This window comes from Aquarana catesbeiana, linkage group LG03, assembly GCF_042186555.1.
Source record: "Aquarana catesbeiana isolate 2022-GZ linkage group LG03, ASM4218655v1, whole genome shotgun sequence".
Taxonomy (NCBI): Eukaryota; Metazoa; Chordata; class Amphibia; order Anura; family Ranidae; genus Aquarana; species Aquarana catesbeiana.
Genome location: NC_133326.1, coordinates 653,480,604 through 653,504,399, shown reverse-complemented (window position 1 = coordinate 653,504,399; position 23,796 = coordinate 653,480,604). Strand labels below are relative to the sequence as shown.

The window sequence follows — 23,796 nt, the reverse complement described above, 5'->3', positions numbered from 1 at the left end:
GGCGGACACTGAGCAGTTGGTAAGGTGTAGGAGTCTGGAAGCTACATTCATGAAAGACTGAAGGGGAGATATCCGATGAAGAGGTAGGCCAATGAGGAGGGAGTTACAATAGTCAAGGGTTAGATGTGGCATTCATATAAGGCTTGTCGCTTCAATAACGGTCACGTGTGCACACCCCGAGATAATAAGGGACCACACAGAAAAGCAGGCAGTATACCCATCAATGTCTAGGTCACGTGTCTGCTGTATTTTTTCGGATTCAATTAAAGTTCTGTTTGGAAACACAGAAAATCAATTATTTTTTCTAATTGTTTATACTTTTACTTCCATATAAAAAATAAATAAATAAATGTTACACACTACAATTCTCCAACGGCAGAAAAATGGAAAAAGGACGGCCTCACTCCAAAATGATGCCTTTATTGAATAAAGCTTGATCCATACATCAATTAGAGAACACAGGTCCAGATGATAACTGACGCGTTTCGCACCATTAATGGAGCTTAATCATAGCTCCAACCAGGGGCGGACTGACAACTCATGGGGCCCCCGGGCAATAGGAGATTATGGGGCCCCCGGGCAATAGGAGATTATGGGGCCCCCGGCAATAGGAGAAGATTATGGGGCCCCTGGGCAATAGGAGATTATGGGGCCCCTGGGCAATAGGAGATTATGGGGCCCCCAGGCAATAGGAGAAGATTATGGGGCCCCCAGGCAATAGGAGAAGATTATGGGGCCCCCAGGCAATAGGAGAAGATTATGGGGCCCCCAGGCAATAGATTATGGGGCCACACAGTATACACAAAAACACATACAGTATACACACACAGACACACAATATACACACACAGTATACACACACAGAACACACTGAAAAGGTACTGGAGAGGCAGGGCAGCTATAATCTTGGGATTTTTTAACAAAACACAGATTTTTACATACTGTCCCTGGTTTTATTGAGGCTGGCAACCCTGATGGGTCCCCTTAGTGGCATGGGGCCCTCGGGCAATGCCCGAGTGCCCAAATGGTCAGTCCGCCCCTGGCTCCAACATGTCCAAAAATAAATAAATAACCATATATACTTTTTTTTTTTTTTTTTTAATCCAGTTCAGAATCATTTAGCAAAATCATTTTCATTAAAAGGTGCTAAGAGATGAGGAAAAATATTTGATCTTTCCCTTTATATATAGATTCTAAAAGGGAAAAATGATTGAAATTTGATTGGGGTTCATTAAAAACTGAAGACAACATTTCTGAAATTTTTTTTAGCAGGCAGAAGAAGTAAACTTGAAAAGATATTAACCCAATAGAAATAGCCCCCCAATTATATCAGCAAAATACATTTTATATGTGTAGAAAATATAATCTCTTATGCAGATCCTCTGCAAACCGCAAAGACATCAGCACACAGCAAATCATAGCAGAACATGTTAAAAGGTATTCATGGACATGGTTAACGATTTACTGTATAGATTAATGAAATTCCGTGAAATGTTAGTGACTCTGTGTCCTATTAGATGTGTATGGTATGGACAGCAGCATACACAGTTTAATATATTACTAAAACAAATTTGTACTGTGTGATACGTAGGAGGATATTGTAATGTCTCCGTTGTCAGACAGAAAAACAATTTATTTGTGGGTAATAGGTACTCCCAGTATGGTCGTTGCAGAAATCAATCACTATGTACTATACTTACATAAGAAGGGTAAGTGAAGAAATGAATGGTGGAATAGCCCCCTCTTGTGGCTATATTACATACTGCAAGCTCCCATGTACTACAAACTAAACTAGCCGTTTGGGACTTTTTCCAGAGCAACTGGCAAGTCACTAATTGTTTAAAGCCCCACCCTGTTAGATTGTAAGCTCTTCTGAGCAAGTCCCTCTTAATCCTCTTGTATTCTATTGTATTATAACTGTATTGTCTCCTTTTTTATATTGTAAAGTGCTGCATAAACTGTTGGCGCTGTATAAATCCTGTATAATAATAAAGCCTAACTCTGGGCTTCCCATGCCCAGGGGTCCCCTCCACCTCTTAAAACTTCCGCTTTTCTAGATGTAATCTTTGCCTTTTCTCTGGCATTGCATAGGCCTCAATGATGCAGAATTTATTCGTGCCACTCTATCATTACAATGGGAGTGGGCAGGTCCCTGACCCCCTGCCCTTATAAAAACTGAGCGGGCAAAGTGGTTTCCTCATTTCTTAACTTGTATGGAAACGTCTTTACTACCTTGCAATAACCCCAAAAATATTTCTACAGGTATACAAACTCCATGTGTCCCTTTACAGTTTACCGTTGCACAAATGCGTTCCATCCATTTAGTGTCTATCAAGCAGCGCCAATGTTCCCCATAAAATGGTTCCTGTGTCTTTTTCCCAGAATCCTCCTCCTCCTTCCTGTCCTAACTTTTTATCTTTATATACAGAGGATGAATGGTGACCTATCCTTCCTCAGCTCTCCTGACATTTGCTATAATCCATGACCAGGGCCTTGAAGGACTTCCATACGGTGGTGTCCTGGGTACACACGGTGCCCCCTCCTCTCTGCGTCTCCTCCTTGTCCCGGTTCATATCACCAACGCAGGCCCAGCCAGGACTGTCCGACCAGGTCACACACCACTTGGAGTGGTCTTTATGTGAGGAGAAGGTGACAGCGGGGTCAAAGGAGAGATTCAGGGCGTCATATGTGTGATATGCCAGAGAGCAATTCGATTGGAGGATTCCCCTGGAATTTAACCAAAACTGAACACACAGATCGGACTTCAAAGCCTCTGACACCCAGCCGGAGTACAGGTCTGCAGAGAAAGAACACACCGCATCAGGAAATATCCCGACATACCACTATGTCATTGTCAGCATACGTAATACATACTGTACATAGTATACCATCAGATCCTGAGTGCCCTACAACCCCTGTAATATCTTATTACAGTAACCCAGCTCCTGAGTGTCTTATTACCCCTGTAATATATTATTACAGTAACCCAGCTCCTGAGTGTCTTATTACCCCTGTAATATATTATTACAGTACCCCAGCTCCTGAGTGTCTTATCACCCCTGTAATATTTTATTACAATAACCCAGCTCCTGAGTGTCTTATTACCCCTGTAATATCTTATTACAGTAACCCAGCTCCTGAGTGTCTTATTCCCCCTGTAATATCTTATTACAGTCACCCAGCTCCTGAGTGTCTTATTACCCCTGTAATATCTTATTACAGTAACCCAGCTCCTGAGTGTCTTATTACCCCTGTAATATCTTGATATTTATAGTTGCACTATATCCAAAAAAATAGCGACAATTTTGAAAAAAACGCATTATTTTTTTACTTTTTGCTATAATAAATATCCCCAAAAAATATATAAAAAAACATTTTTTTCCTCAGTTTAGGCCGATATGTATTCTTCTACATATTTTTGGTAAAGAAAAAAAATCAAAATAAGCGTTTATCCATTGGTTTGTGCAAAAGTTATAGCGTCTACAAAATAGGGGATAGTTTTATGGCATTTTTATTAATAATTTTTTTTTTTACTAGTAATGGCGGTGATCAGTGATTTTTTTCGTGACTGCGACATTATGGCGGACAGATCGGACACTTTTGGCCCCATTTTGGAACCATTCACATTTATACAGCGATCAGTGCGATTAAAAATGCATTGATTACTGTGTAAATGTGACTGGCAGTGAAGGGGTTAACCAGGAGGGGGCGCTGCAGGGGTTAAGTGTAACCTAGGGAGTGATTGTAAATTTAGGGGGGAGGGGCTACGTGTGACACGACACTGATCACCGCTCCCGATCACAGGGAGCTGTGATCAGTGACAGTTTTACTAGGCAGAATGGGGAAATGCTTGTTTACATCAGCATCTCCCCGTTCTTCCTCTCCGTGAGACGATCGCGGGTACCCCCGCGGACATCGAGTCCGTGGGACCCGCGATCACACTCATGGAGCTCACGGCGGGGGGGGCGCGCGCCCGCAAGCCGCTTCTTAAAGGGCAACGTACAGGTGCGTTAGTATGCCTGTACGTGCCCTTCTGCCGCAGTATATCTGTGTGAAGCGGTCGGCAAGCGGTTAAACTTTTATCAATAAAAACCATCATACAAATCTGTAAAACAGAGAAAAAATAATAAAAACGGACCAAAAAAAAAAATTAAAACTTCCTTCTTAACTTACCGTCTCCAAATCTGGCATGCTTGGAAAAACTGACAAATGTTTTGCCTCCTGCGGAGGTGAGGGTGACTTGCCGGTTCCAGGGTGGTGACGTCACTTCCGCCCTCATTGCTGCGTTCTTTAAGTCAGGGAGGTCACCGCTGAAGCAGTCAGGAACAGAGAAGTCATATGGAGTAATGGTGTTGTACAGGAGTTGTGTTCCTGAGAGGGAACATGTACTGTCAGTTATTACTTCCCCCAACCAATTCATTTTCATTTCATCAGCATCCAAATATCTTTCTCAGCTTCATTTTTTTTTTAAGTGCCCCCACCCACTGAAAAGTAAAACCCTCCTTCTAAGGACTAGATAATGTCATTTTCCAAATTGACCTGCCCTCCTTCTTTGGACCAATCAGCTTAATTTTTAAGCATCTTCCCCCTCACTTTACCACTTAACCCCCCCCCCCACTACTAAATGCCAGACAATGTAAATTCTCCATAGACCTCCCTTCCTTTGGACCAATCAGCTTCATTTTACCTCTGACTACTGCTGCTTTTCGGGACCAAACCACCTAATCACTACGTAAAAGTTGAACACCAGGTATGGATTTTATTGTAAAGTTACATTGATCCAGCTTGAATCAACACAACTACAGTATGCATATTCCATACCTGTGGGATCCCTGTGGAAGTTGAAAATCATTGTAGTAGTCGCCACTACTACAGTGATCTCCATGGTTTTCCAGGTCCTCTGCCAAGCGGTTGCCCTGCTGCAGAAGTAACCACCTTGCTCGGCACAGGTGCCATTCACAGAACACCTTGCATTTTTGGCAGTGAATGTAAGGTGTTCTATGATGGGACAAGGTAGAGGTAGTGACATCACTGCCCCCCCCCCCTTCTCCACCTCATCCAATCAGAGAATGCCGTGCATTCATTACAAAAAATTCAAGGTGTTCTGTAAATTGCGCCCATGCTGAGCGGGCTACCACATGTGGTTACTCTGCGGCAAGGCAACCGCTTGGCACTGGGCCAGAGGACAGCAGTGATCACTGTAACGGCATGTGTATATTTACAAATTAGTACCTGGAATTCAGTTTTAATCTAGAAAAAATGATCTGCCCTCCGGCTGTTGCTCTTACAATTTCTTCATTTTACTGAATAGCCACAGTGAACAAACGCAGATTAAGTCAGTTGACGTGTTTCAGCCTATAAGGCCTTAGTCATCAGTTTTAATCTCCCTGTTCTCTCAGAACCAATCGGCTTCACTCCACAATGCTCATGCCTCTCTTTCACCTGCTCATGTAGTTACTCTATGTACTCTATGACCCTCTTTGTCTCAACCAATCAGCTTTACAATACCATTACTCCAACCCCTTTTCAGCTCCGCACTGGTTTCTCCTTAGACCCTGCCCCCTTCTTTGGACCAATCAGCTTCATTTTACCTCCTTCTGCTTTTCAGAACCTACAGCTTTATCTCTGTTATTCTCCTTGCTCTCTCAGGGCCAATCAGCTTCATTCTGCAATGCTCGTGCCTCTTTGCTGGCTTAAATAGCTAATCTAGGGCTGTTTACTCTTTGCCTAGATCAATCAGGTTACCAATACCATTATTCCAAACCCCTCTTCACTTCCTCATTGATTTCTCCATAGACCCCCTTCTTTGGGCTAATCAGCTTAATATTAACTTCTGCTTTTTTCAGTACCAATTAATTTCATCCCTACTTTAAAGTGGTTGCAAACCCTTTACAACCACTTTAACCTACAGGTAAGCCTAGATTGAGGCTTACCTGTAGGTGCTTGAGATATCTCCCAGACCTGCACAGTCTAGGAGATATTTTCAAATCGCCGTAGGGCGATTTCTTCTGCGCATGCTCCGGAGTTACAAAGGGCACGCTATGCCGTTTTTAGCTTGGGTCATGCCGTTAAAGGCGGCTCCCACGTGTATGCGTGGGAGTGACGTCATGCGACTAAGGAAGAGGGGCAAAGAATGGATGCTCGCTACTAGTGAGGAAGATGGGGACATCGCGGGCTTCTCCTGGTAAGTGTCACATAATGGGCTACTATGCGATGCATAGTAGCCCATTATGCTTTACCTTTGCAGGGAAACAAAGAGGAGGTAACACCCATCAGGGTTTACTTCCTATTTAAGGCCCCATTCACACCAGAGCGTTTTGTAACTTGAAGCCTGAAGCTACAAAACGCTGGAGGGGAAAAAATCAACTATTCTCTATGGAGATGGTTCACATCTCCACTCCAAAACGCCTGAAGCCAGAAGCTCCAAAACGCCTGAAGCTCAAACAAGTTCTGGAACTTTTTTTTAGACAGATTTGGATGTTTTTCTGCTTTTTACATTGGTGGCCTTTTGACAAAATCGTGGCAAAAACGTTCCAAAATTGCGGTAAAATCGTGTGACTTTCTGCCTGAAAACGCTACGCTCAGGTGTGAATGGGGCCTAATGTCCCTGCTCTTGCAGGAGCAGTCGGCTTCATTCTACGGTGCTCATGCCTCTTTTCATATAGCTTGTGCCTTCTCATATAGCCGCTCTAGGGTTCTCCGCTCTTTGCCTAGACCGGTCAGCTTCCCAATACCATTAATCCAAACCCCTTTTCAGTTTATTTACTGGTTTCTCCATAGATCCCCCACTCCTTCTTTGGACCAATCAACCTAAGTTTCGCTCCTTCTGCTTTCCAGTACCAATCAACTTCATCTCTATGTTAATTTCCTTGTTCTGGCAGGACCAGCTTCATTCTGCGATGATCTTGCTTATTTCTTTGGCTCAGATAGTTCCTCTATGGCCTTCCCCTCTTTGCCTAGACAAACCAGCTTCCCAATAGTTACTCCAAACCTTTTTTTAGTTCCTCACCGACTTCTTTGAACTGCAGGTATGGGTAAGTGACACAGATGAAGGTTTGACCATAGTTGTGTGCACTGCTGGGCCAGTCGTACTGGGAAGAAGCAGATGGGGGAAATCTGGGGGTGCTGTGTACCAGCCAGTACCCGCTTTCTTTGTCCAGGAGAATCACACCTAAGGGAATGAGGAAAATTCAGAAATGTTGGTGGTGTGCTTCAGGAAAAGTAAAGTAAAAGAGTAAAATTACATAACCTATATTTATACATACCTGGGTTTTTATGAGTATAATTTGTTTCTCCATATCTCAGTACAATGCTTTTTCCAATTTCATTGGTCTGCTGACAGATACACCCAGTCCCTGACCTCACACCCGGTCTCCCAGCTTCTAAGGCAGACCATAGATGATGCAAATTTCTTTCCTGCAACTACGGGTTGCAGGAAAGAAGTTTGCACGATTCCCCATCAACACGGACAGTGCTGGCAGGGGATCCCCCTGCAGAGCAATTGTCTGCTCCCAGTAGGGGATGGGGGCGGGGGAAGCCTTCCCTCCTGGGAGAAGATAGGGATTATTGACAGGGGCTATAGCAGCCGTTAGCGTTAATCGCAAGTGAATCGGGCAGGCTGGTTGTACCGAAGATCGATCAACTTGATACATCCTGCTTGCCCACACACGGTTTGAATCTCGGCTCTTGCCCAAGATTTGAACCATCTATGGCCGGCTTTAGTATATGTAAGATCAGGCAGTTGACAGGACATAAAGCTGAACTCGGGGATAAGCCAATAATGTCTAAAGACTGTGAGAACTAGCATCAAACAGTGGAGCTTTCAAGGACAAAGCCACTCGCTTTCTTCTTTTAAAGGGCTTTTCTGGCTCAATTTTATTAAAAGAAAGTCCAAAAACAATACATGAGTTTCCCTCACAGGGGTATTCAGCATTGTTTTTCCATCCAAACAAAATGACACTGAGCCTCCTGGCTTACACATACAGCCACTGTGGTTCAGGCCTTACTCTTCAGGCCCTTGTGTGTATCCTGCAGACTGTCCTCTCATTGACACATACAGCTAGTCCATACAGCTAGTAGCCCCTTGCTGCTCCGGCTCCCACCTCTCTCCTAGGTGGAGCCCTCCTGACTCCTGAGCAAAGACCTAATGTCTGCCAGGGTGGAGCCCAGACCCATGGTCAGGTCGCTACAAAAAGCTTTTGGTGGTATTTGATCACCACTGTTTTTTATTTTTTGTGCTATAAACAAAAAGACTGGAAATTTTTTTTAAATAAAAAAATATTTTTCTTTACTTTCTGCTATTAACCACTTTAATACAGAGCACTTAGACACCTTCCTGCCCAGACCAATTTTCAGCTTTCAGCGCTGTCGCACTTTGAATGACAATTGCGCGGTCATGTTACACTGTACTCAAACTAAATTTTTTATCATTTTGTTCCCACAAATAGAGCTTTCTTTTGGTGGTATTTGATCACCTCTGGGATTTTTATTTTTTGGTCACCAAATAAAAAAAAGACCGTTACAAAACTTTGTAAATAAGTAAGTTTTCTCCTTCACTGATGGGGCTGCACTGACGGGCACTGATAAGGCAGCACTGATGGGCACCAATGAGATGGCACTGATGGGCACTAATATGCGGCACTGATGGGGCACTGATAGGCGGCACTGATAGGTACACATGGGTGGCACTGATGGGCACTGAAAAGCGCCACGGATGGGCACTGATAGGTGGCACAGATGGGCACCGATAGGCGACACAGATGGGCACTGATAGGTGGCACAGATGGGCATTGATAGGTGGCACAGATGGGCATTGATAGGTGGCACTGATGTACAGTAATGGATGGTACTGATGGGCATCACCGATTGGCAGGCATTATTGTTTGGCACTGATTGACATCCATTGTGGGCACTGATTGGCATACCTGGTGGTGACTAGTGGTGGGCATCCCCGGTGGTCCTGGTGGCATCCCTGGTGGTCCAGTGTGGGCATCCTCGGAGGGCTGCGCTGATAATCAATCAGCACAGACCCCCCCTGTCAGAAGAGCTGCCGATCGGCTCTCCTCTACTCGCGTCTGACAGACACGAGTGAGGAAAAGCCGATCAACGGCTCTTCCTGTTTACAATGTGATCAGCTGTGATTGGACACGGCTGGTCACGTGGTAAAGAGTCTCCGTTAGAGACTCTTTACCTAGATCGGAGTTGCTGTGTATCAGACTGACACACGCCCCCCGGGCGCGTGCAGCAGCTTGTTATCCTGAAAGACGTCAGGATAACACAACCACTTTTTGCCAAGGTCATTTTGCTATATGGCAGGCAGCAAGTGGTTAAACGTATCCAATAAAAAAAGTAAAAAAAAAATCGAATTTCTTCATAAATTTAGGCCAAAATGTATTCTGCTACATATATTTGGTAAAAAAAAAAAAAAAACCCCAATACACCGATATTGGTATGCGTGAAAGTTATAGCGTCTACAAACTATGGTATATATATATATTTTTTTTTTTTTAATTCTAGTACTGGCGATGATCAGCGACTTATAGCGGGAATGTGATAGTATGGTGTGCAATCTGACACTAACTGATACTTTTGTGGGAACCAGTAATACTAATAGACCAAAAGACCATAGACCTAAAGTGACCAGTGCTAAAAAATATACGATGTCACTGTACTAATGACACTGGCTGGGAAGGGGTTAACACCAGGGCAACCAAGGGGTTAAATGTGTGCCTAACAATGCTCGGTGCATTCCCTGTGTGTTTTTACTAATAGATGTGCTGGCTTTTATCCCCTTCGCAGGGAAACAAAAAACGGCACATCCCCGCTGACAGGACAGAGTTCTGTATTGTTTACATTCACAGAGCTCTGTCCTGTCTTCCTCTTCGCTGATCAGCAGTAGGTTGTAATACTTACCCTATTCCTCACTCTAGCAGGCTCCAAATCATGCTGTAAACCCCCCCCCCCCCAAGCCTCTTCTCTAAGGTGTTCTGGCCATAGGTGTCATCAAGTGCAATGCAGAACCAGTAGTCCTGCATTGTACGTGAGGGTGAGGTCTTGCTCACAACCAGGAGCAGTGGAGAGAAGAGAAGACCCTCCACAGAATGACGGCTAAGGTAAGTGTAAAGGAAATTTGTAAGTTCTGTATATAATTGTATTCTATTTTGCATATATTGCACACTGCCCTCACTGTGCACACGGCACTAATAATGTTTTCAGTACATGCTTGCATTCTTTCGAGTACTGATAAGAATTAGCCTGCCTATGTTACGCCCCTTGTTACCATAAAAGTACAATTGTAATATTAATGTGATACCTACATAATCATGTATATAAAAACCTTCAATTGCGTCATAATAAAGCAGAACAGTTATTTGGAAAGATGTGGAGCGTATCGTTTGTGTCTGTTCCCTACTGCGGTAGTTATTATTAATTTGGAACCACTAATCAATATGAGGATAGGAGTTGCCTATCTATAAATTTCCAGGTCAGTAAGTATTACAGCTTCTTCCTTCACTATTAAAGCAGTTAACCCTTGCATGGGGAAGTAGGGGAGAGACAGGTTGCATTAGGGCATGTAGCTGGTAGGGAAGCAGTGCAAGAGTATTTCATACAAAAACCCCAGGGTTGTTTTAAGTGACCTCTGATCCCTTACCCCAACCCATGTGCAGAGATGTGGGACAAACTAAGTAAGATGGCGCTGCTCCCGATTAAATCACTCGGACAAAACGCATAGGGCAGAGCATCTGGTGTCACCGTGTCAATTCTGGTTCCAGACAGTGGAACGCATAGCGTCCTGGACGCATTCTATGATATGCTTGATTTTATAATATACAATGTAAATACATTCGTAGATTTTTTAAAAATAAAATGACTAAACGGATTCACATTATGGGATTTGCCTCCGTTTTCTTACTCTTTTTCCATAACGCAGATCCATTTTCTATAATATGGCACAAACTAAAACACTCCCATTCCCCAGCAGCCACCAAAAACCCAAATATAAATTTTACGTGCTTCATAGTATTAGGAAAAATCAGTTCAACTATATGATAACATGTTCAGCCATACGCAGAATGTAGGGAATAATGAGGATACCTTTGGTGTGGCCACGCACTTCATTGCTTGTGTCATGAGGAGGCTGATCGTTATACAGTATATATGCCACATTCTGCAAAAGAAGAGGATATTGTTCTCATCATTCTATGTTAATAATTATACATGCAAAAATACAAGGGGGTTTGCCTGGATCCCCGTGTCAAAATTATTAATAATTAGAAACAATTTGTCAATCGCTAGTTTGTATACCACACTCAGCCACATGGAAATCCATGGGACGCAGTTCTAATCGCCCTATGGGCATATATCAAAAAATAAGAGAATAAAGTTCTCTTAAGAGGGCAAAATCAGAACATTAAATATGGTACAAACAAGCTTTATTAATACAAATAATCACAACAGATAATTTAGAAAAATGAAAGGCAGATTGACTGTATTTACATAGACTGGTTTAACCACTTGACATCTGCGCTATAGCTGAATGACGGCTACAGCGCGGACCTGAATTTCCGGGAGGCCGTCATATGACGGCCTCCCCTGTGCACTCGCCCTGCAGGGCGTGTGTGTAGCGCGCTGTGATCACCGAGTCACTGAGACTCGGGTGATCACCAATCCGATTAAGGGGCCAGTCCCGGCCCCTTACCATGTGATCAGCTGTCAGCCAATGACAGCTGATCACGTGATCAAAACAAAAGCTCTGTGATCATTTTTTTTTTCTCCTCATGCTGACGCAAGGAGAAAAAAAAGCCGGCTCATCAGCAAGGGATATCGGTCCCGAAGAGGAAGAGGCAATTCTGCCTCATATGTGCCACCTGCCATTGCCACCTGACAGTGCCCACCAGTGCCACCTATCAGTGCCCACCAGTGGTGCCAATCAGTGCCACCTAGCAGTGCTGCCTATCAGTGTAACCAATCAGTGCCCATCACTGCCACCTATCGGTGCCCATCAGTGCCGCCTCATCAGGGTACATCAATGAAGGAGAAAAATTACCCTTTTTAAAATTTTATAACAAAATATATATATATATATATATATATATATATATATATATATATATATATATATATATATATATATATATATATATATATATATATTTTTTTTTTTTTTAAATTCGGTCTTTTTACATTTTTTTAACAAAAAATAAAAACCGCAGAGGTGATCAAATATCACCAAAAGAAAGCTCTATTTGTGGGAAAAAAATGATAAAAATTTCATTTGGGTACAGTGTTGTATGACCGCGCAATTGTCATTCAAAGTGCGACAGCGCTGAAAGCTGAAAATTGGTCTGGATAGGAGGGGGGTTTAAGTGCCCAGTAAGCAAGTGGTTAAAAAGACAATGTTGTCTAATAATTAAAAACAAGGGGAACCACAGCTGCGCATAACACATACATACAAATACTTGTAAGCATTAATGGTAGGACAGCATATTAATTTAGCAGCAGAATGAGAGTCAAACTATGGGTTTCTTGTTCGCATTAAATAATGCAGACTATTAGTGAAGGAACTCCTATTCAAAAATATGCATGATCAGATAGCATACGTGGAAGATACTGGGTGGATGTATGAGTGAATTACTGTTCAGGTCTGGCTGAGGAAATTAAATCAAAGAATAAAAGTCCATGATAGGATAATAAAAGCCCTCAGAGTGTCCAGTTAGTGACCAGAAAGGATTACACTAAATAAACCAGACGGTATAATGAAGCATGGTTTAGTGGTTTCCAGATCATTAACGTTTAGCAGTGCAAGTTTGTCTCCTGGAAGTGTCTGCAAGGGAGGTAATACAGGAACAGACTGGGCGCATCCATATATATGTATAGCAGGTGGGTTAAAGATACTCTCACCACATTTGTGGTTGAGGTCGTCCTAATTACTCTCTACCCCCCGATATCTTCGGCTAAGAGACTGACTCAATATTAGCCTTGCACTGTAGATCGGAATAAAGCTCGGCGCTCGTGTAGTCACTGCCACACCGACAGTTCCGATTCCGGCTAGAGAGAACACACAGCTTGTGAGATCCGATGCAGTTCACTCAAACAGCTAGCCAACGGTTCCCCAGTGACGTGCTGATGTCACACTGACGCGTTTCACCAGCCAATGACGCTGGTTTCTTCACAGCAAAGAGGAGTAGGGTGAGTGACGAGTTTAAGTAGTCTTGTAATCATGTCATTTCTATCTTATACCAGTAGATGTCATCCAAGTCACCTCTCATAGCAGACATTCAGCAAGAGATATTTTGTGAGTGCATTAGCATACTAGCGTCATAACAAGATAGTTTCCCAGGCGAAGTGAGGTATCCCTATCATTGAGGGTAACAGCCCCAGATGATTACTGAATAAAAAAATGGAATACAATTGATTTTATTCACTCAAATTAAATTAAATAAATGGAGATCAGTGTATCAAATGGTCAGCAGAGGTTTATTCAGTGGGAAATCGTTCCCTAAAGTTAGTTTTAGAATTTAAAAATCAAAGATTTTTTAGAGTGAAATCAATCAGACAAAGGTGCTGGAGAGTGAGAAATGGACAAGAGGAAGGTCGGTGGGCTGGACACCAAGAGAAAAGACTCCGAGGTCTCGTTCAGTAAATACAGTAATTGGTGGGGGTATTATTTTATTCATTTATTTTTATTTATTTCAGGTACTTATATAGCGCCTTCAATTTACGCAACGCTTTACATATACATTGTACATTCACATCAGTCCCTACCCTCAAGGAGCTTACAATCTAAGGTCCCTAACTCACATTCATACATACTAGGGACAATTTAGACAGGATCCAATTAACCTCCCAGCATGTCTTTGGAGTGTGGGAGGAAACCGGAGTACCCGGAGGAAACCCACACAGGCACAGGGAGAACATGCAAACTCCAGGCAGGTAGTGTCGTGGTTGGGTTTCGAACCAGCGACCCTTCTTACTGTTAGGCGAAAGTGCTACCCACTACACCACTGTGCCGCCCATATTATTTTTCCAGAAAAGACTGTAGACTAAATTTAGTATTTAACCCTCTCGGTACCAGGGAATCTAAATAGTATGTCCACATCTTCTTCTGGAGAAGAATAGTATCAAAATCCCCCCTTCTAGGGGGCAAGTTCAATACATATATCCCCTTAACTGTCAAACCTTTGGGGTCACCATTGTGAAACTTAGCAAAATGTAAAGGAATCGGACGATCCTCATCCTTCTTCTTGTTTTTAACACTACCGATGTGCTCGCCTATTCTAATGCGGAGTTGGCGTTTATTTTTGTCTACATATATTTTATTGCACGGACATGTAAGTACATAAATAACTTGTGCAGTTGAGCAATTTATAAACTGATTTTGTAACTTTGAACTCCGCATGAATTGGCGAACACATCGGTCTTATGTATATACTTACAAATGCTACAATGCTCACAGGTATGCATACCGGGGGGGTTTCGATCGGGTAAGCCAGTTTTCATTAATTGTTCATTTATATTCAGAATGAACTAAAGTGTCACCTAGATTACGTGCCCTCTTAGCCGTAAGCAGGGGTCTGGGGCTTACTATATTGGCAATCAAGGGAGCAGATCTCAGGATGTGCCAATGCTTATTCAGAATTTTTTGGACTTCGGTCCATTGAGAACTGAATTTGGTAATGATCCTAGGGAAAGCTGCCTCTGTGTTGTGTACTATCTGTTGGGGTCTTTTCTGGGTTACTAGGAGATCTTCACGTTTACTTTTCAGGGCTTTGTCTTTGGCTTTTTTAAGAGGGAGATGTGAGTACCCTCTTTCTCTAAACAGTTGATACAAATCTCCTGCCTCTATTAGAAATAGTTTATCTTCAGAACAGTTTCTTCTGATTCGCAAGAACTGTCCGGTAGGTATCCTATTAATAAGTGGTTTAGGATGATGACTCTGGGCTAGTAGAAGAGTATTAGCTGCCGTTTCTTTACGAAAGGTGCAGGTGGTTAGTCTATCCCCTGACTTGGTGATTTGTAAGTACAAAAAAGGTAGTGTCTCCCCATGGTATGTGTAGGTCAGCCTTATATTTCTTTCATTAATGTTAAGTTGGGACACAAAGTCCACAAGTTGTTCTGCTGAACCCTCCCACACCATGAGGACATCATCGATGTACCTCAGCCACAAACGACAGTGGCTGAGGTACATTGAGAATTTAAACACCACCTCCTCTTCCCAAAGGCCCAAATGGAGGCAAGCATAGGATGGGGCCCACGGCGCCCCCATACTAGTGCCTCTCAATTGCTGGTGGTAATTTCCTAGAAATTGAAAAAAATTGTTGTTCAACATGAGATCCAATAGCTCAACAATAAATTCATTATCCCAATCAAGGGATAATGTTGGTTCAAGAAGAACGCAGTGGCCGTAATTCCCCAGTGGTGAGGGATCGATGTATATAGACTTTCCACATCAATCCCCACCAGAAGGGCACCTTCAGAAAGAGAGATGTATAACAGTTTGAGAAGAACATCTCTGCTATCTCTGACAAAAGAAGGCAATGTATTAACAAGGTCCTTTATCATGGAATCTACATACTTCCCTACTTTTTCTAAGGGGTCTTTTACAGCCAAGACAGTTGGCCTTCCGGGGGGACGAGTTAGCGATTTATGTAGCTTGGGTATTATGTAGAAAGTCGGGATGGTGATATCCTCGGCTTTAGGAAACTGATGTTCCCTTTTAGTGAGGAGACCTGTTTCCATGCCATAATCAAGTTTAATGTTCAGAGTTTTGACAAGAGTGGGGAATGGGGTATATGTGAGTTTTTTGAAGGTGGATTCATAACCATTCATAACCGCTCAAACATGCACTGGTTACCCCCATACTCAAAAAACCCTCACTAGACCCCACCTGTTTGAATAACTTAAGACCTATCTCCCTTCTCCCGTTTGCCTCCAAGCTCATCGAACGCCTTGTTCATGACCAAATGAGTCGCTACCTCACGGACAACAACCTTCTCGACCCCCTACAGTCTGGCTTCCGCCTACAACATTCTACTGAAACTGCCCTACTAAAACTCACCAATGACCTAATAACTGCCAAAACCAATGGCCACTACTCCATACTCATACTTTTAGACCTCTCTGCTGCCTTTGACACAGTTGACCACCTGCTGCTCCTCAGCAAATTACACTCCCTTGGCCTCCGTGATTCTGCATTATCCTGGTTCTCCTCCTACCTATCTCAGCGCACTTTCAGTGTCACTTACAACTCCATCTCCTCCGCTCCCCTTCCTCTTTCTGTTGGGGTACCCCAAGGCTCCGTCCTTGGGCCTCTCCTTTTCTCACTCTATACCTCTTCCCTGGGCCAGTTGATAACCTCCCATGGCTTCCAATACCACCTCTATGCCGATGACACACAGATCTATCTCTCCACTCCTCAACTCACCCCCACTATCTTCTTAGGGATCTCAAACTTGCTGAATGACATATCGGTATGGATGTCACACCACTTCCTCAAACTTGATCTTTCCAAAACTGAGCTTGTTATATTTCCTCCTTCACGGTCCCCCTCCTGTGACTTCACCATTAATATCAACAACACAACCATTGGTCCCTCCACACATGCCAGGGTCCTGGGTGTAATCCTTGACTCTGACCTCTCCTTCAGCCCCCATATCCAATCACTGGCTAAATCCTGCCGCCTTAACCTCCGCAACATCTCCAGAATTCGACCCTTCCTGACTAATGACACCACAAAGCAACTTATTCACTCCTTGATTATTTCCCACCTCGACTACTGCAACTCTCTCCTTAATGGCCTACCCTTAAGCAGGCTATCCCCCCTTCAGTCTATTATAAATGCTGCTGCTAGACTAATACACCTCACTAATCGATCCGTGACTGCTGCTCCTCTCTGCCAATCCCTTCACTGGCTTCCCCTACCCCACCGTGTAAAATTCAAAATGCTAACCATAACATACAAGGCCATTCACAACATCGCCCCATCTACATCACCAACCTCATCTGCAGATATCGCCCAAATCGCCCCTCCGCTCCTCCCAGGACCTCCTGCTCTCTAGCTCCCTTGTTACCTCCTCCCATGCTCGCCTTCAGGACTTCTCCAGAGCCTCTCCCATCCTCTGGAATTCCCTGCCCCAGTATGTCCGATCAGCCCCTATCCTGTCCACCTTTAGGAGATCCCTGAAAACTCATTTATTCAGGGAAGCCTATCCCACACCCACATAACTGTCCCTGAGCCACCCCCATCAAATCATTCTTTGCAGCTATTACCTTTTGTACCACCACCCCCTCCCTTTAGAATGTAAACTCTACGAGCAGGGCCCTCCTGTACCTTTTGTATTGAACTGTACTGTAATTGTGTTGTCCCCCTTATACATTGTAAAGCGCTGCGTAAACTGTTGGCGCTATATAAATCTCGTATAATAATAATAATAACCAAGTAGCCTTAGTGCTTCTTCCTCATAGAGCTTCTCCTTCATTAGGACCACATTCCCCCCCTTGTCGCTTTTTTAATCACTAAGTCTGATGCCTCTTCTAACTCCCATAGGGCCTTTCTCTCTGCGTTGGTTAAGTTGTTGGGTCCCATCCAATTCCAGTTAACCCACCCCAAGTCCTGTTGTACAAGATCTAAAAATACTTGGAGCCATTTGTGTTTGGACAGAGAAGGCATTTTCCAGGATCTAATTTTTAAGTTGGAGTTTCTTCTTATTGGGTGGCTTGTCTCTCCTTCAGAATCATTAGCCTCGTTCTCATCTAATAGAGACAAAAGGTTTTCAATGGTCTCCCTTTCTTCCCTATCCAGATTTTCTTCTGGTGTTTGTTGAGTATATTGTTTTTTAGAATGCCAAAGTTTGAAGAGAACTTTCCTCAAAAAGAGGCGAATGTCTTTGTAAACTTCAAACTCATTCATAGGGGAAGTGGGAAAGAAAGAGAGTCCTTTTTTCAAGAGTTTAGTATGTTCCTCATGAAGCTGGAACTCCGATAAATTCACAATATTAGGATCTGCTATTTGATAAAATTATAAATATACATTTAATTATACATATACATTTGATAATTATACATATAACTTGTAATCATATCTGATCATTGCATGCAGCCCTATTTGCTCATTATGTCCTGCTTAGTGCCTTGATGAACTTTTTTCATTACTACATGGCTAACAGACAGGGTTGTCAGATACAGTACATACCTCCCAACTTTCTAAAATGGGAATGAGGGACACCTATCAGCAAAGTATGCAGGCATAGGACACACCCCCTGCCACGCCCCCTTAAAGGAGAATTGTACGGGAAAAAAAAACAAGATTGATTAAACCCACAAGTGTTTTTTTACCACTACTATTCCTTTATATTGGCTTTTGGAATTTACAAATGCAGCAATTTAGAATTCAGATTGAAGGTTTAGCACTAGGAAACATTTTTTTGATAGATAAAAAGTGTATTTTATATACATCTATATAGATCAGACCAAAATGAGGGACAAATGAGGAGGAATGAGGGACAGAGGGACATTGCTCCAAATCAGGGACAGTCCCTCCAAATCAGGGATAGTTGGGAGGTATGACAGTATACTGTAAAACAATCGACTATCTGAAGGCTCCAATGACATGAAACATCCACAATGCTGCTGTTAGGCACTGACCATGTAAATTAGCCTCCCTAAGATTTCCATTTTGAGGGAGCTAGCATGCAGCAGATTTTATCCTTGGTAGTTACACATGTAAACTACATTCATGTAATATGTTTACCTGCTAAAGAATTTGCATTTCTGTATAGCCAGTGTTGTGATAAGGCACTCCAGCCATACAATACAGCCTAATCCTCAAGAAGAGGGCAGCACAGTTTATTCCAAAGCTCTCCCCCTGACTGCTAATTGAAAAATGAAAAAGCAGCAATACACTAATCCAGCCTTTCTCAACCTTTTAACTCTAAAGGAACCCCAAAAATATTTTTCAGGTCTCGAGGAACCCATACTAAAACCATAGCTACCAACTGTCCCTGATTTGGAGCAACGTCCCTCTGTCCCTCATTCCTCCTCATTTGTCCCTCATTTAGGTCTGATCCTCATAGTTGTATATAAAATGCACTTTTTATCTTTCAAAAAGTGTTTCCCAGTGCTAAACCTTTCATCCAAATTCTAAATGGCTGCATTTGTACATTTTAAAAGCCAATATAAAGGAATAGTAGTGGTGTAAAAAAAGTCCTTGTGGATTTAAGTAACCTTTTTTTTTGGATAATTCTCCTTTAAGAGGGTGTGACAGGGGGCGTGTCCTATTCCTACATACATTTGTTAGTAGGTGTCCCTCATTCCCATCTCAAAATGTTGGGAGGTATGCTAAAAAACAATTTATCAGGGGTCAATAGAACAATGCCCCTTATACTGGTGGCCAATAGGAAGAATGTCCCACTTAAAGTGGTGCTCAGAATTCCACCCTTAAAGACAGCTAAAAATATATTTGGTGTCATGCTGCTGGCTTTGCTAAGTGTTGCTGAACCTTGAACTCTGTAGGCCCCATCACAAAAGGTGGTTCATCAACCACAGCTCAAGGAACCCCTAGCAACCTCTGGAGGAACCCTGGTTGAGAATGGGTGCACTAATCTATCACCATTTCACTGCTCACTGTGCTCTCTACTTCTGCCAGCATGCTCACAGGCTATACGCTTTAGGTACACTATGTTAGACCAGTTGCATGAATGGAAGAAGTCTGCCGGAGCCAGGAATATGGTAACTATTATACTAAACGAAACAAGCATTTAACCCTTGCAGTATGGGGGGGGGGGGGTCCATGGCAAGGGAAGAGGTTGTGTAATTCCTGTAGTTCAGCTTTCATCAGTCTGCAAACAGCAAAAGAAGAAGCTGAGTTTGAAAAGATTTGATTTTTGTATTTGTAGAAAAGTAAGTTTATGCTGCAAGGCGCACAAATTAAGCAGTATCAGCAAAATGTACGCCATCCTTCCTCTTTCACTCCTGTGAGTTTGATGAGTTTCATCGTAGTCCTACAAATAGCAGTGATTGCGTGAGACGCCCAGCAGCTCCGAGCTGTCCTTCACATTTTAATGTTTTACTTTGCATATGGTCGGGGTGATTTATATAATAGCGATAACCTCACTTCTGGTTCTCGGGCATAAACACTTCTTTTTTTTTTATTTACTTTTAAAGGTCAAAAAAATACATTTTTTTTTTCTTTTGCTTTTAAAAATAAAATGAGAGATCTGGGGTCTTTTTGACCCCAGATCTCTCAATAAAGAGGACCTGTCATGATTATTTCTTTTACAAGGGATGTTTACATTCCTTGTAATAGGAATAAAAGTGATTAAAAAAAATTAAAATAAAGAGACAGTGTATAAATAAAAAATCAAACATAAAAGATATAAGAATATTTTTTTTTTAAAGTGCCCCATCCCTCTGTGCTCATGTGCAGAAGCGAACGCATACCTAAGTCGCGCCCGCATATGTAAACGGTGTTCAAACCACACATGTGAGGTATCGCCGCTATTGTTAGATCGAGAGCAATAATTCTAGCACAGGACCTCCTCTGCAACCCTAAACAGGTAACCTGTAAAAGCATGCGTAATTTTAAAGTATGACATGGAAGGTATCCATTTACTCAGCGCAACATCATCTTTCACATTATACAAAAAAATTGGGGTAACTATTGTATTTTGTTTTGTTTTTTAAATTCATTAATGTGTATTTAAAAAAAAAAAAATTGTGTTTAACCACTTCACCCCCAGAAGGTTTTACCCCCTTTATGACCAGGCCATTTTTTGCGATACGGCACTGCGTTACATTAACTGACAATTGCGCTGTTGTGCGACGTTGTCCCCAAATAAAATTGATGTCCTTTTTTCCCCACAAACAGAGCTTTCTTTTGGTGGAATTTTGAACACCTGCGCGTTTTTTTTGGTTTTTTTTTGCGCTATAAACAAAAAAAGACCAACAATCTTGAAAAGACAATATTTTTTACTTTCTGCTATAAAACATATCCAATAAAAAAAAAAAAAAAAAATCGAATTTCTTCATCAATTTAGGCCAATATGTATTCTGCTACATATTTTTGGTAAAAAAAAATCTCAATATGTGTATATTGATTGGTTTGAGCAAAAATTATAGCGTCTACAAACTATATTTTTATGGCATTTTTATTTACTTATTTATTTTATTTACTACTAATGGCGGCGATCAGCGATTTTTAGCGGGACTGTGACATTGCGGCAGACAAATCGGACACCTAACTGACATTTTTGACACTTTTTTGGCAATCAGTGACACTAATACAGTGATCTGTGCTAAAAAAATATGCACTGTCACTTTACTAATGACACTGGCAGGGAAGGGGTTAACACCAGGGGCGATCGAAGGGTTAAGTGTGTTCCAAGGGCCGGATGGTGGTCAGTGGGAATCAAAAATGATCGGACATCAGTGGGAAAAAATAATTCCCCCGTTGTTTGTTTCAGTGGGAGTAATTGTGCCCCATCATTGGTGTCATTAAGAGACATCGTTCCCCATCGTTGGGGTCATTGGGAGGAATTGTGCCCCATTACTGATGTCATTGGCACCCATTGTTGGTGTAATTGAGAGAAATTGTGCCCCATCATTGGTGTCATTGAGAGGAATTGTGCCCCATCGTTGGTGTCTTTGGGAGGAATTGTGCCCCATCCTTGGCATTATTGAGAGGAATTGTGCTCCATTACTGATGTCATTGGGCCCCATTGTTGGTGTAATTGAGGGAACTTGTTCCCCATCCTTGATGTCATTGGTAGGAATTGTGCCCCATCGTTGGTGTTATTGGGAGGAATTGTGCCCCATCATTTGTGTCAGTGGGAGGAATTGTGCCCCATTTGCTGGCATCAGTGGATGAAATAGTGCCCCAAGGGCCAAATAAAAGCAAGCAAAGGGCCGCATCTGGCCCTCAGGCCGCAGTTTGGAGACCAATGCCCTAGGGGATGTTTTCTAACTGTGTGGGGGATAGACTGACTGAAAGAACGCAGAGATCCCTGTGTTCCTGCTTAGCAGGAACACAAGATCCACTGTGTACTTTCCTGTCAGATCACCGCTCTGCCTCTCCTGGGAATGATCGGCGGGTCACGGCAGACTTCGCGTCCGCCGGACATGCTGATTGGCCCCCCCCCTCTGGCCATTCAGCGCGCGCGCTCCCACAGTATCTATTGCACTAAATGACGTACAGGTACATCGTTTCACGCAATAGAGCCGCCTTGCCACAGTATATATGCAGGTGGGCATATACCCTGTGGGATAAAAAATTTCAACAATCAACATTTTATTCTCTAGGGTCTCTGCTAAAAAAAATATATATATATATATATATATATATATATATATATAAAATGTTTGGGGGTTCTAAGTAATTTTCTAGCAAAAAATACTAATTTAAACTTGTAAACAAAAAGTTCCATAAAAGGCCTGGTCAGTAAGTGGTTAACTAAGCAGTGGGCAGTTTACTGTAACTACAAATGTTTTAGTAGTAGAATGGTAAAATACTAGGTCAATTCCTTCCTTTTCTCCACCCTCTTCTCACCACCCCCAGGAGCTCCCCCCACGTGTGTATATACAGTATATTTGCATGTGTATATATTCTTTTTATAATTTAGGCTGGTGATATGACCTGTAGAGTTCTCTTCCTCTGCACTGAATGGTACTCAGGGATCCAAAGAGTTGCAGGCTCCAATGTAGGGTTTCCACCTTTTCTTCAAGTCAAACCCGAACACTTTAGCGGCGCACAGCAATTATTATTTTTTATATAAACTATGCATATATTTTGCAATTAAATAACATTTCTTAAATGAAGTTAAGCACAAGAGCCCCCCCTTTACATTGGAGTCCACAGTGTTCCTCTTTTACATCAGAGTTCTTTTACACTGTAAGGGGGGACTCTGAGGTAAGGGAGAACTCTGGGGACTCTAACATAAGGGATGCTCTGGGAACCCTGATCTAAAGGGGAAACACTGAGAACTCTGATGTACAGAGAAGACTCTGATCTAAGGGGGAAACACTGAGAACTCTGATGTACAGAGAAGACTCTGATCTAAGGGGAAACACTGAGAACTCTGATGTACAGAGAAGACTCTGATCTAAGGGGAAACACTGAGAACTCTGATGTACAGAGAAGACTCTGATGTAAGGGGGAACACTGAGAACTCTGATGTACGGAGAGGACTCTGATCTAAGGGGAAACACTGAGAACTCTGATGTACAGAGAGGACTCTGATGTAAGGGGAAACACTGAGAACTCTGATGTACAGAGAAGACTCTGATCTAAGGGGGAAACACTGAGAACTCTGATGTACAGAGAAGACTCTGATCTAAGGGGAAACACTGAGAACTCTGATGTACAGAGAAGACTCTGATGTAAGGGGGAACACTGAGAACTCTGATGTACGGAGAGGACTCTGATCTAAGGGGAAACACTGAGAACTCTGATGTACAGAGAGGACTCTGATGTAAGGGGAAACACTGAGAACTCTGATGTACAGAGAGGACTCTGATCTAAGGGGGGAACACTGAGAACTCTGATGTACAGAGAAGATTCTGATCTAAGGGGAAACACTGAGAACTATGATGTACAGAGAAGACTCTGATCTAAGGGGAAACACTGAGAACTCTGATGTACAGAGAAGATTCTGATCTAAGGGGAAACACTGAGAACTATGATGTACAGAGAAGACTCTGATCTAAGGGGAAACACTGAGAACTCTGATGTACAGAGAAGACTCTGATCTAAGGGGGGAACACTGAGAACTCTGATGTACGGAGAGGACTCTGATGTAAGGGGAA

The 23,796-nt window shown here is 42.6% G+C and overlaps 1 protein-coding gene across 4 annotated transcripts in view; it reads right to left on the bottom strand.

Moving 5' to 3' along the window:
- Nucleotides 1-404: 404 nt before the first annotated feature.
- Nucleotides 405-23,796, bottom strand: part of DNASE2 (deoxyribonuclease 2, lysosomal) — an 87,034-nt gene continuing 63,642 nt past the window's right edge. For all 4 annotated transcript variants that reach the window (XM_073622700.1, XM_073622699.1, XM_073622701.1 and 1 more), the window contains 4 exons: nucleotides 11,095-11,167; nucleotides 7,010-7,171; nucleotides 4,174-4,371; nucleotides 405-2,797 (listed from right to left, as the gene is read on the bottom strand). In XM_073622700.1, coding sequence (XP_073478801.1) covers nucleotides 2,454-2,797; nucleotides 4,174-4,371; nucleotides 7,010-7,171; nucleotides 11,095-11,167 — 777 coding nt within the window. In that variant the 3' untranslated portion in view covers nucleotides 405-2,453. The remainder of the gene's footprint in view (nucleotides 2,798-4,173; nucleotides 4,372-7,009; nucleotides 7,172-11,094; nucleotides 11,168-23,796) is intronic.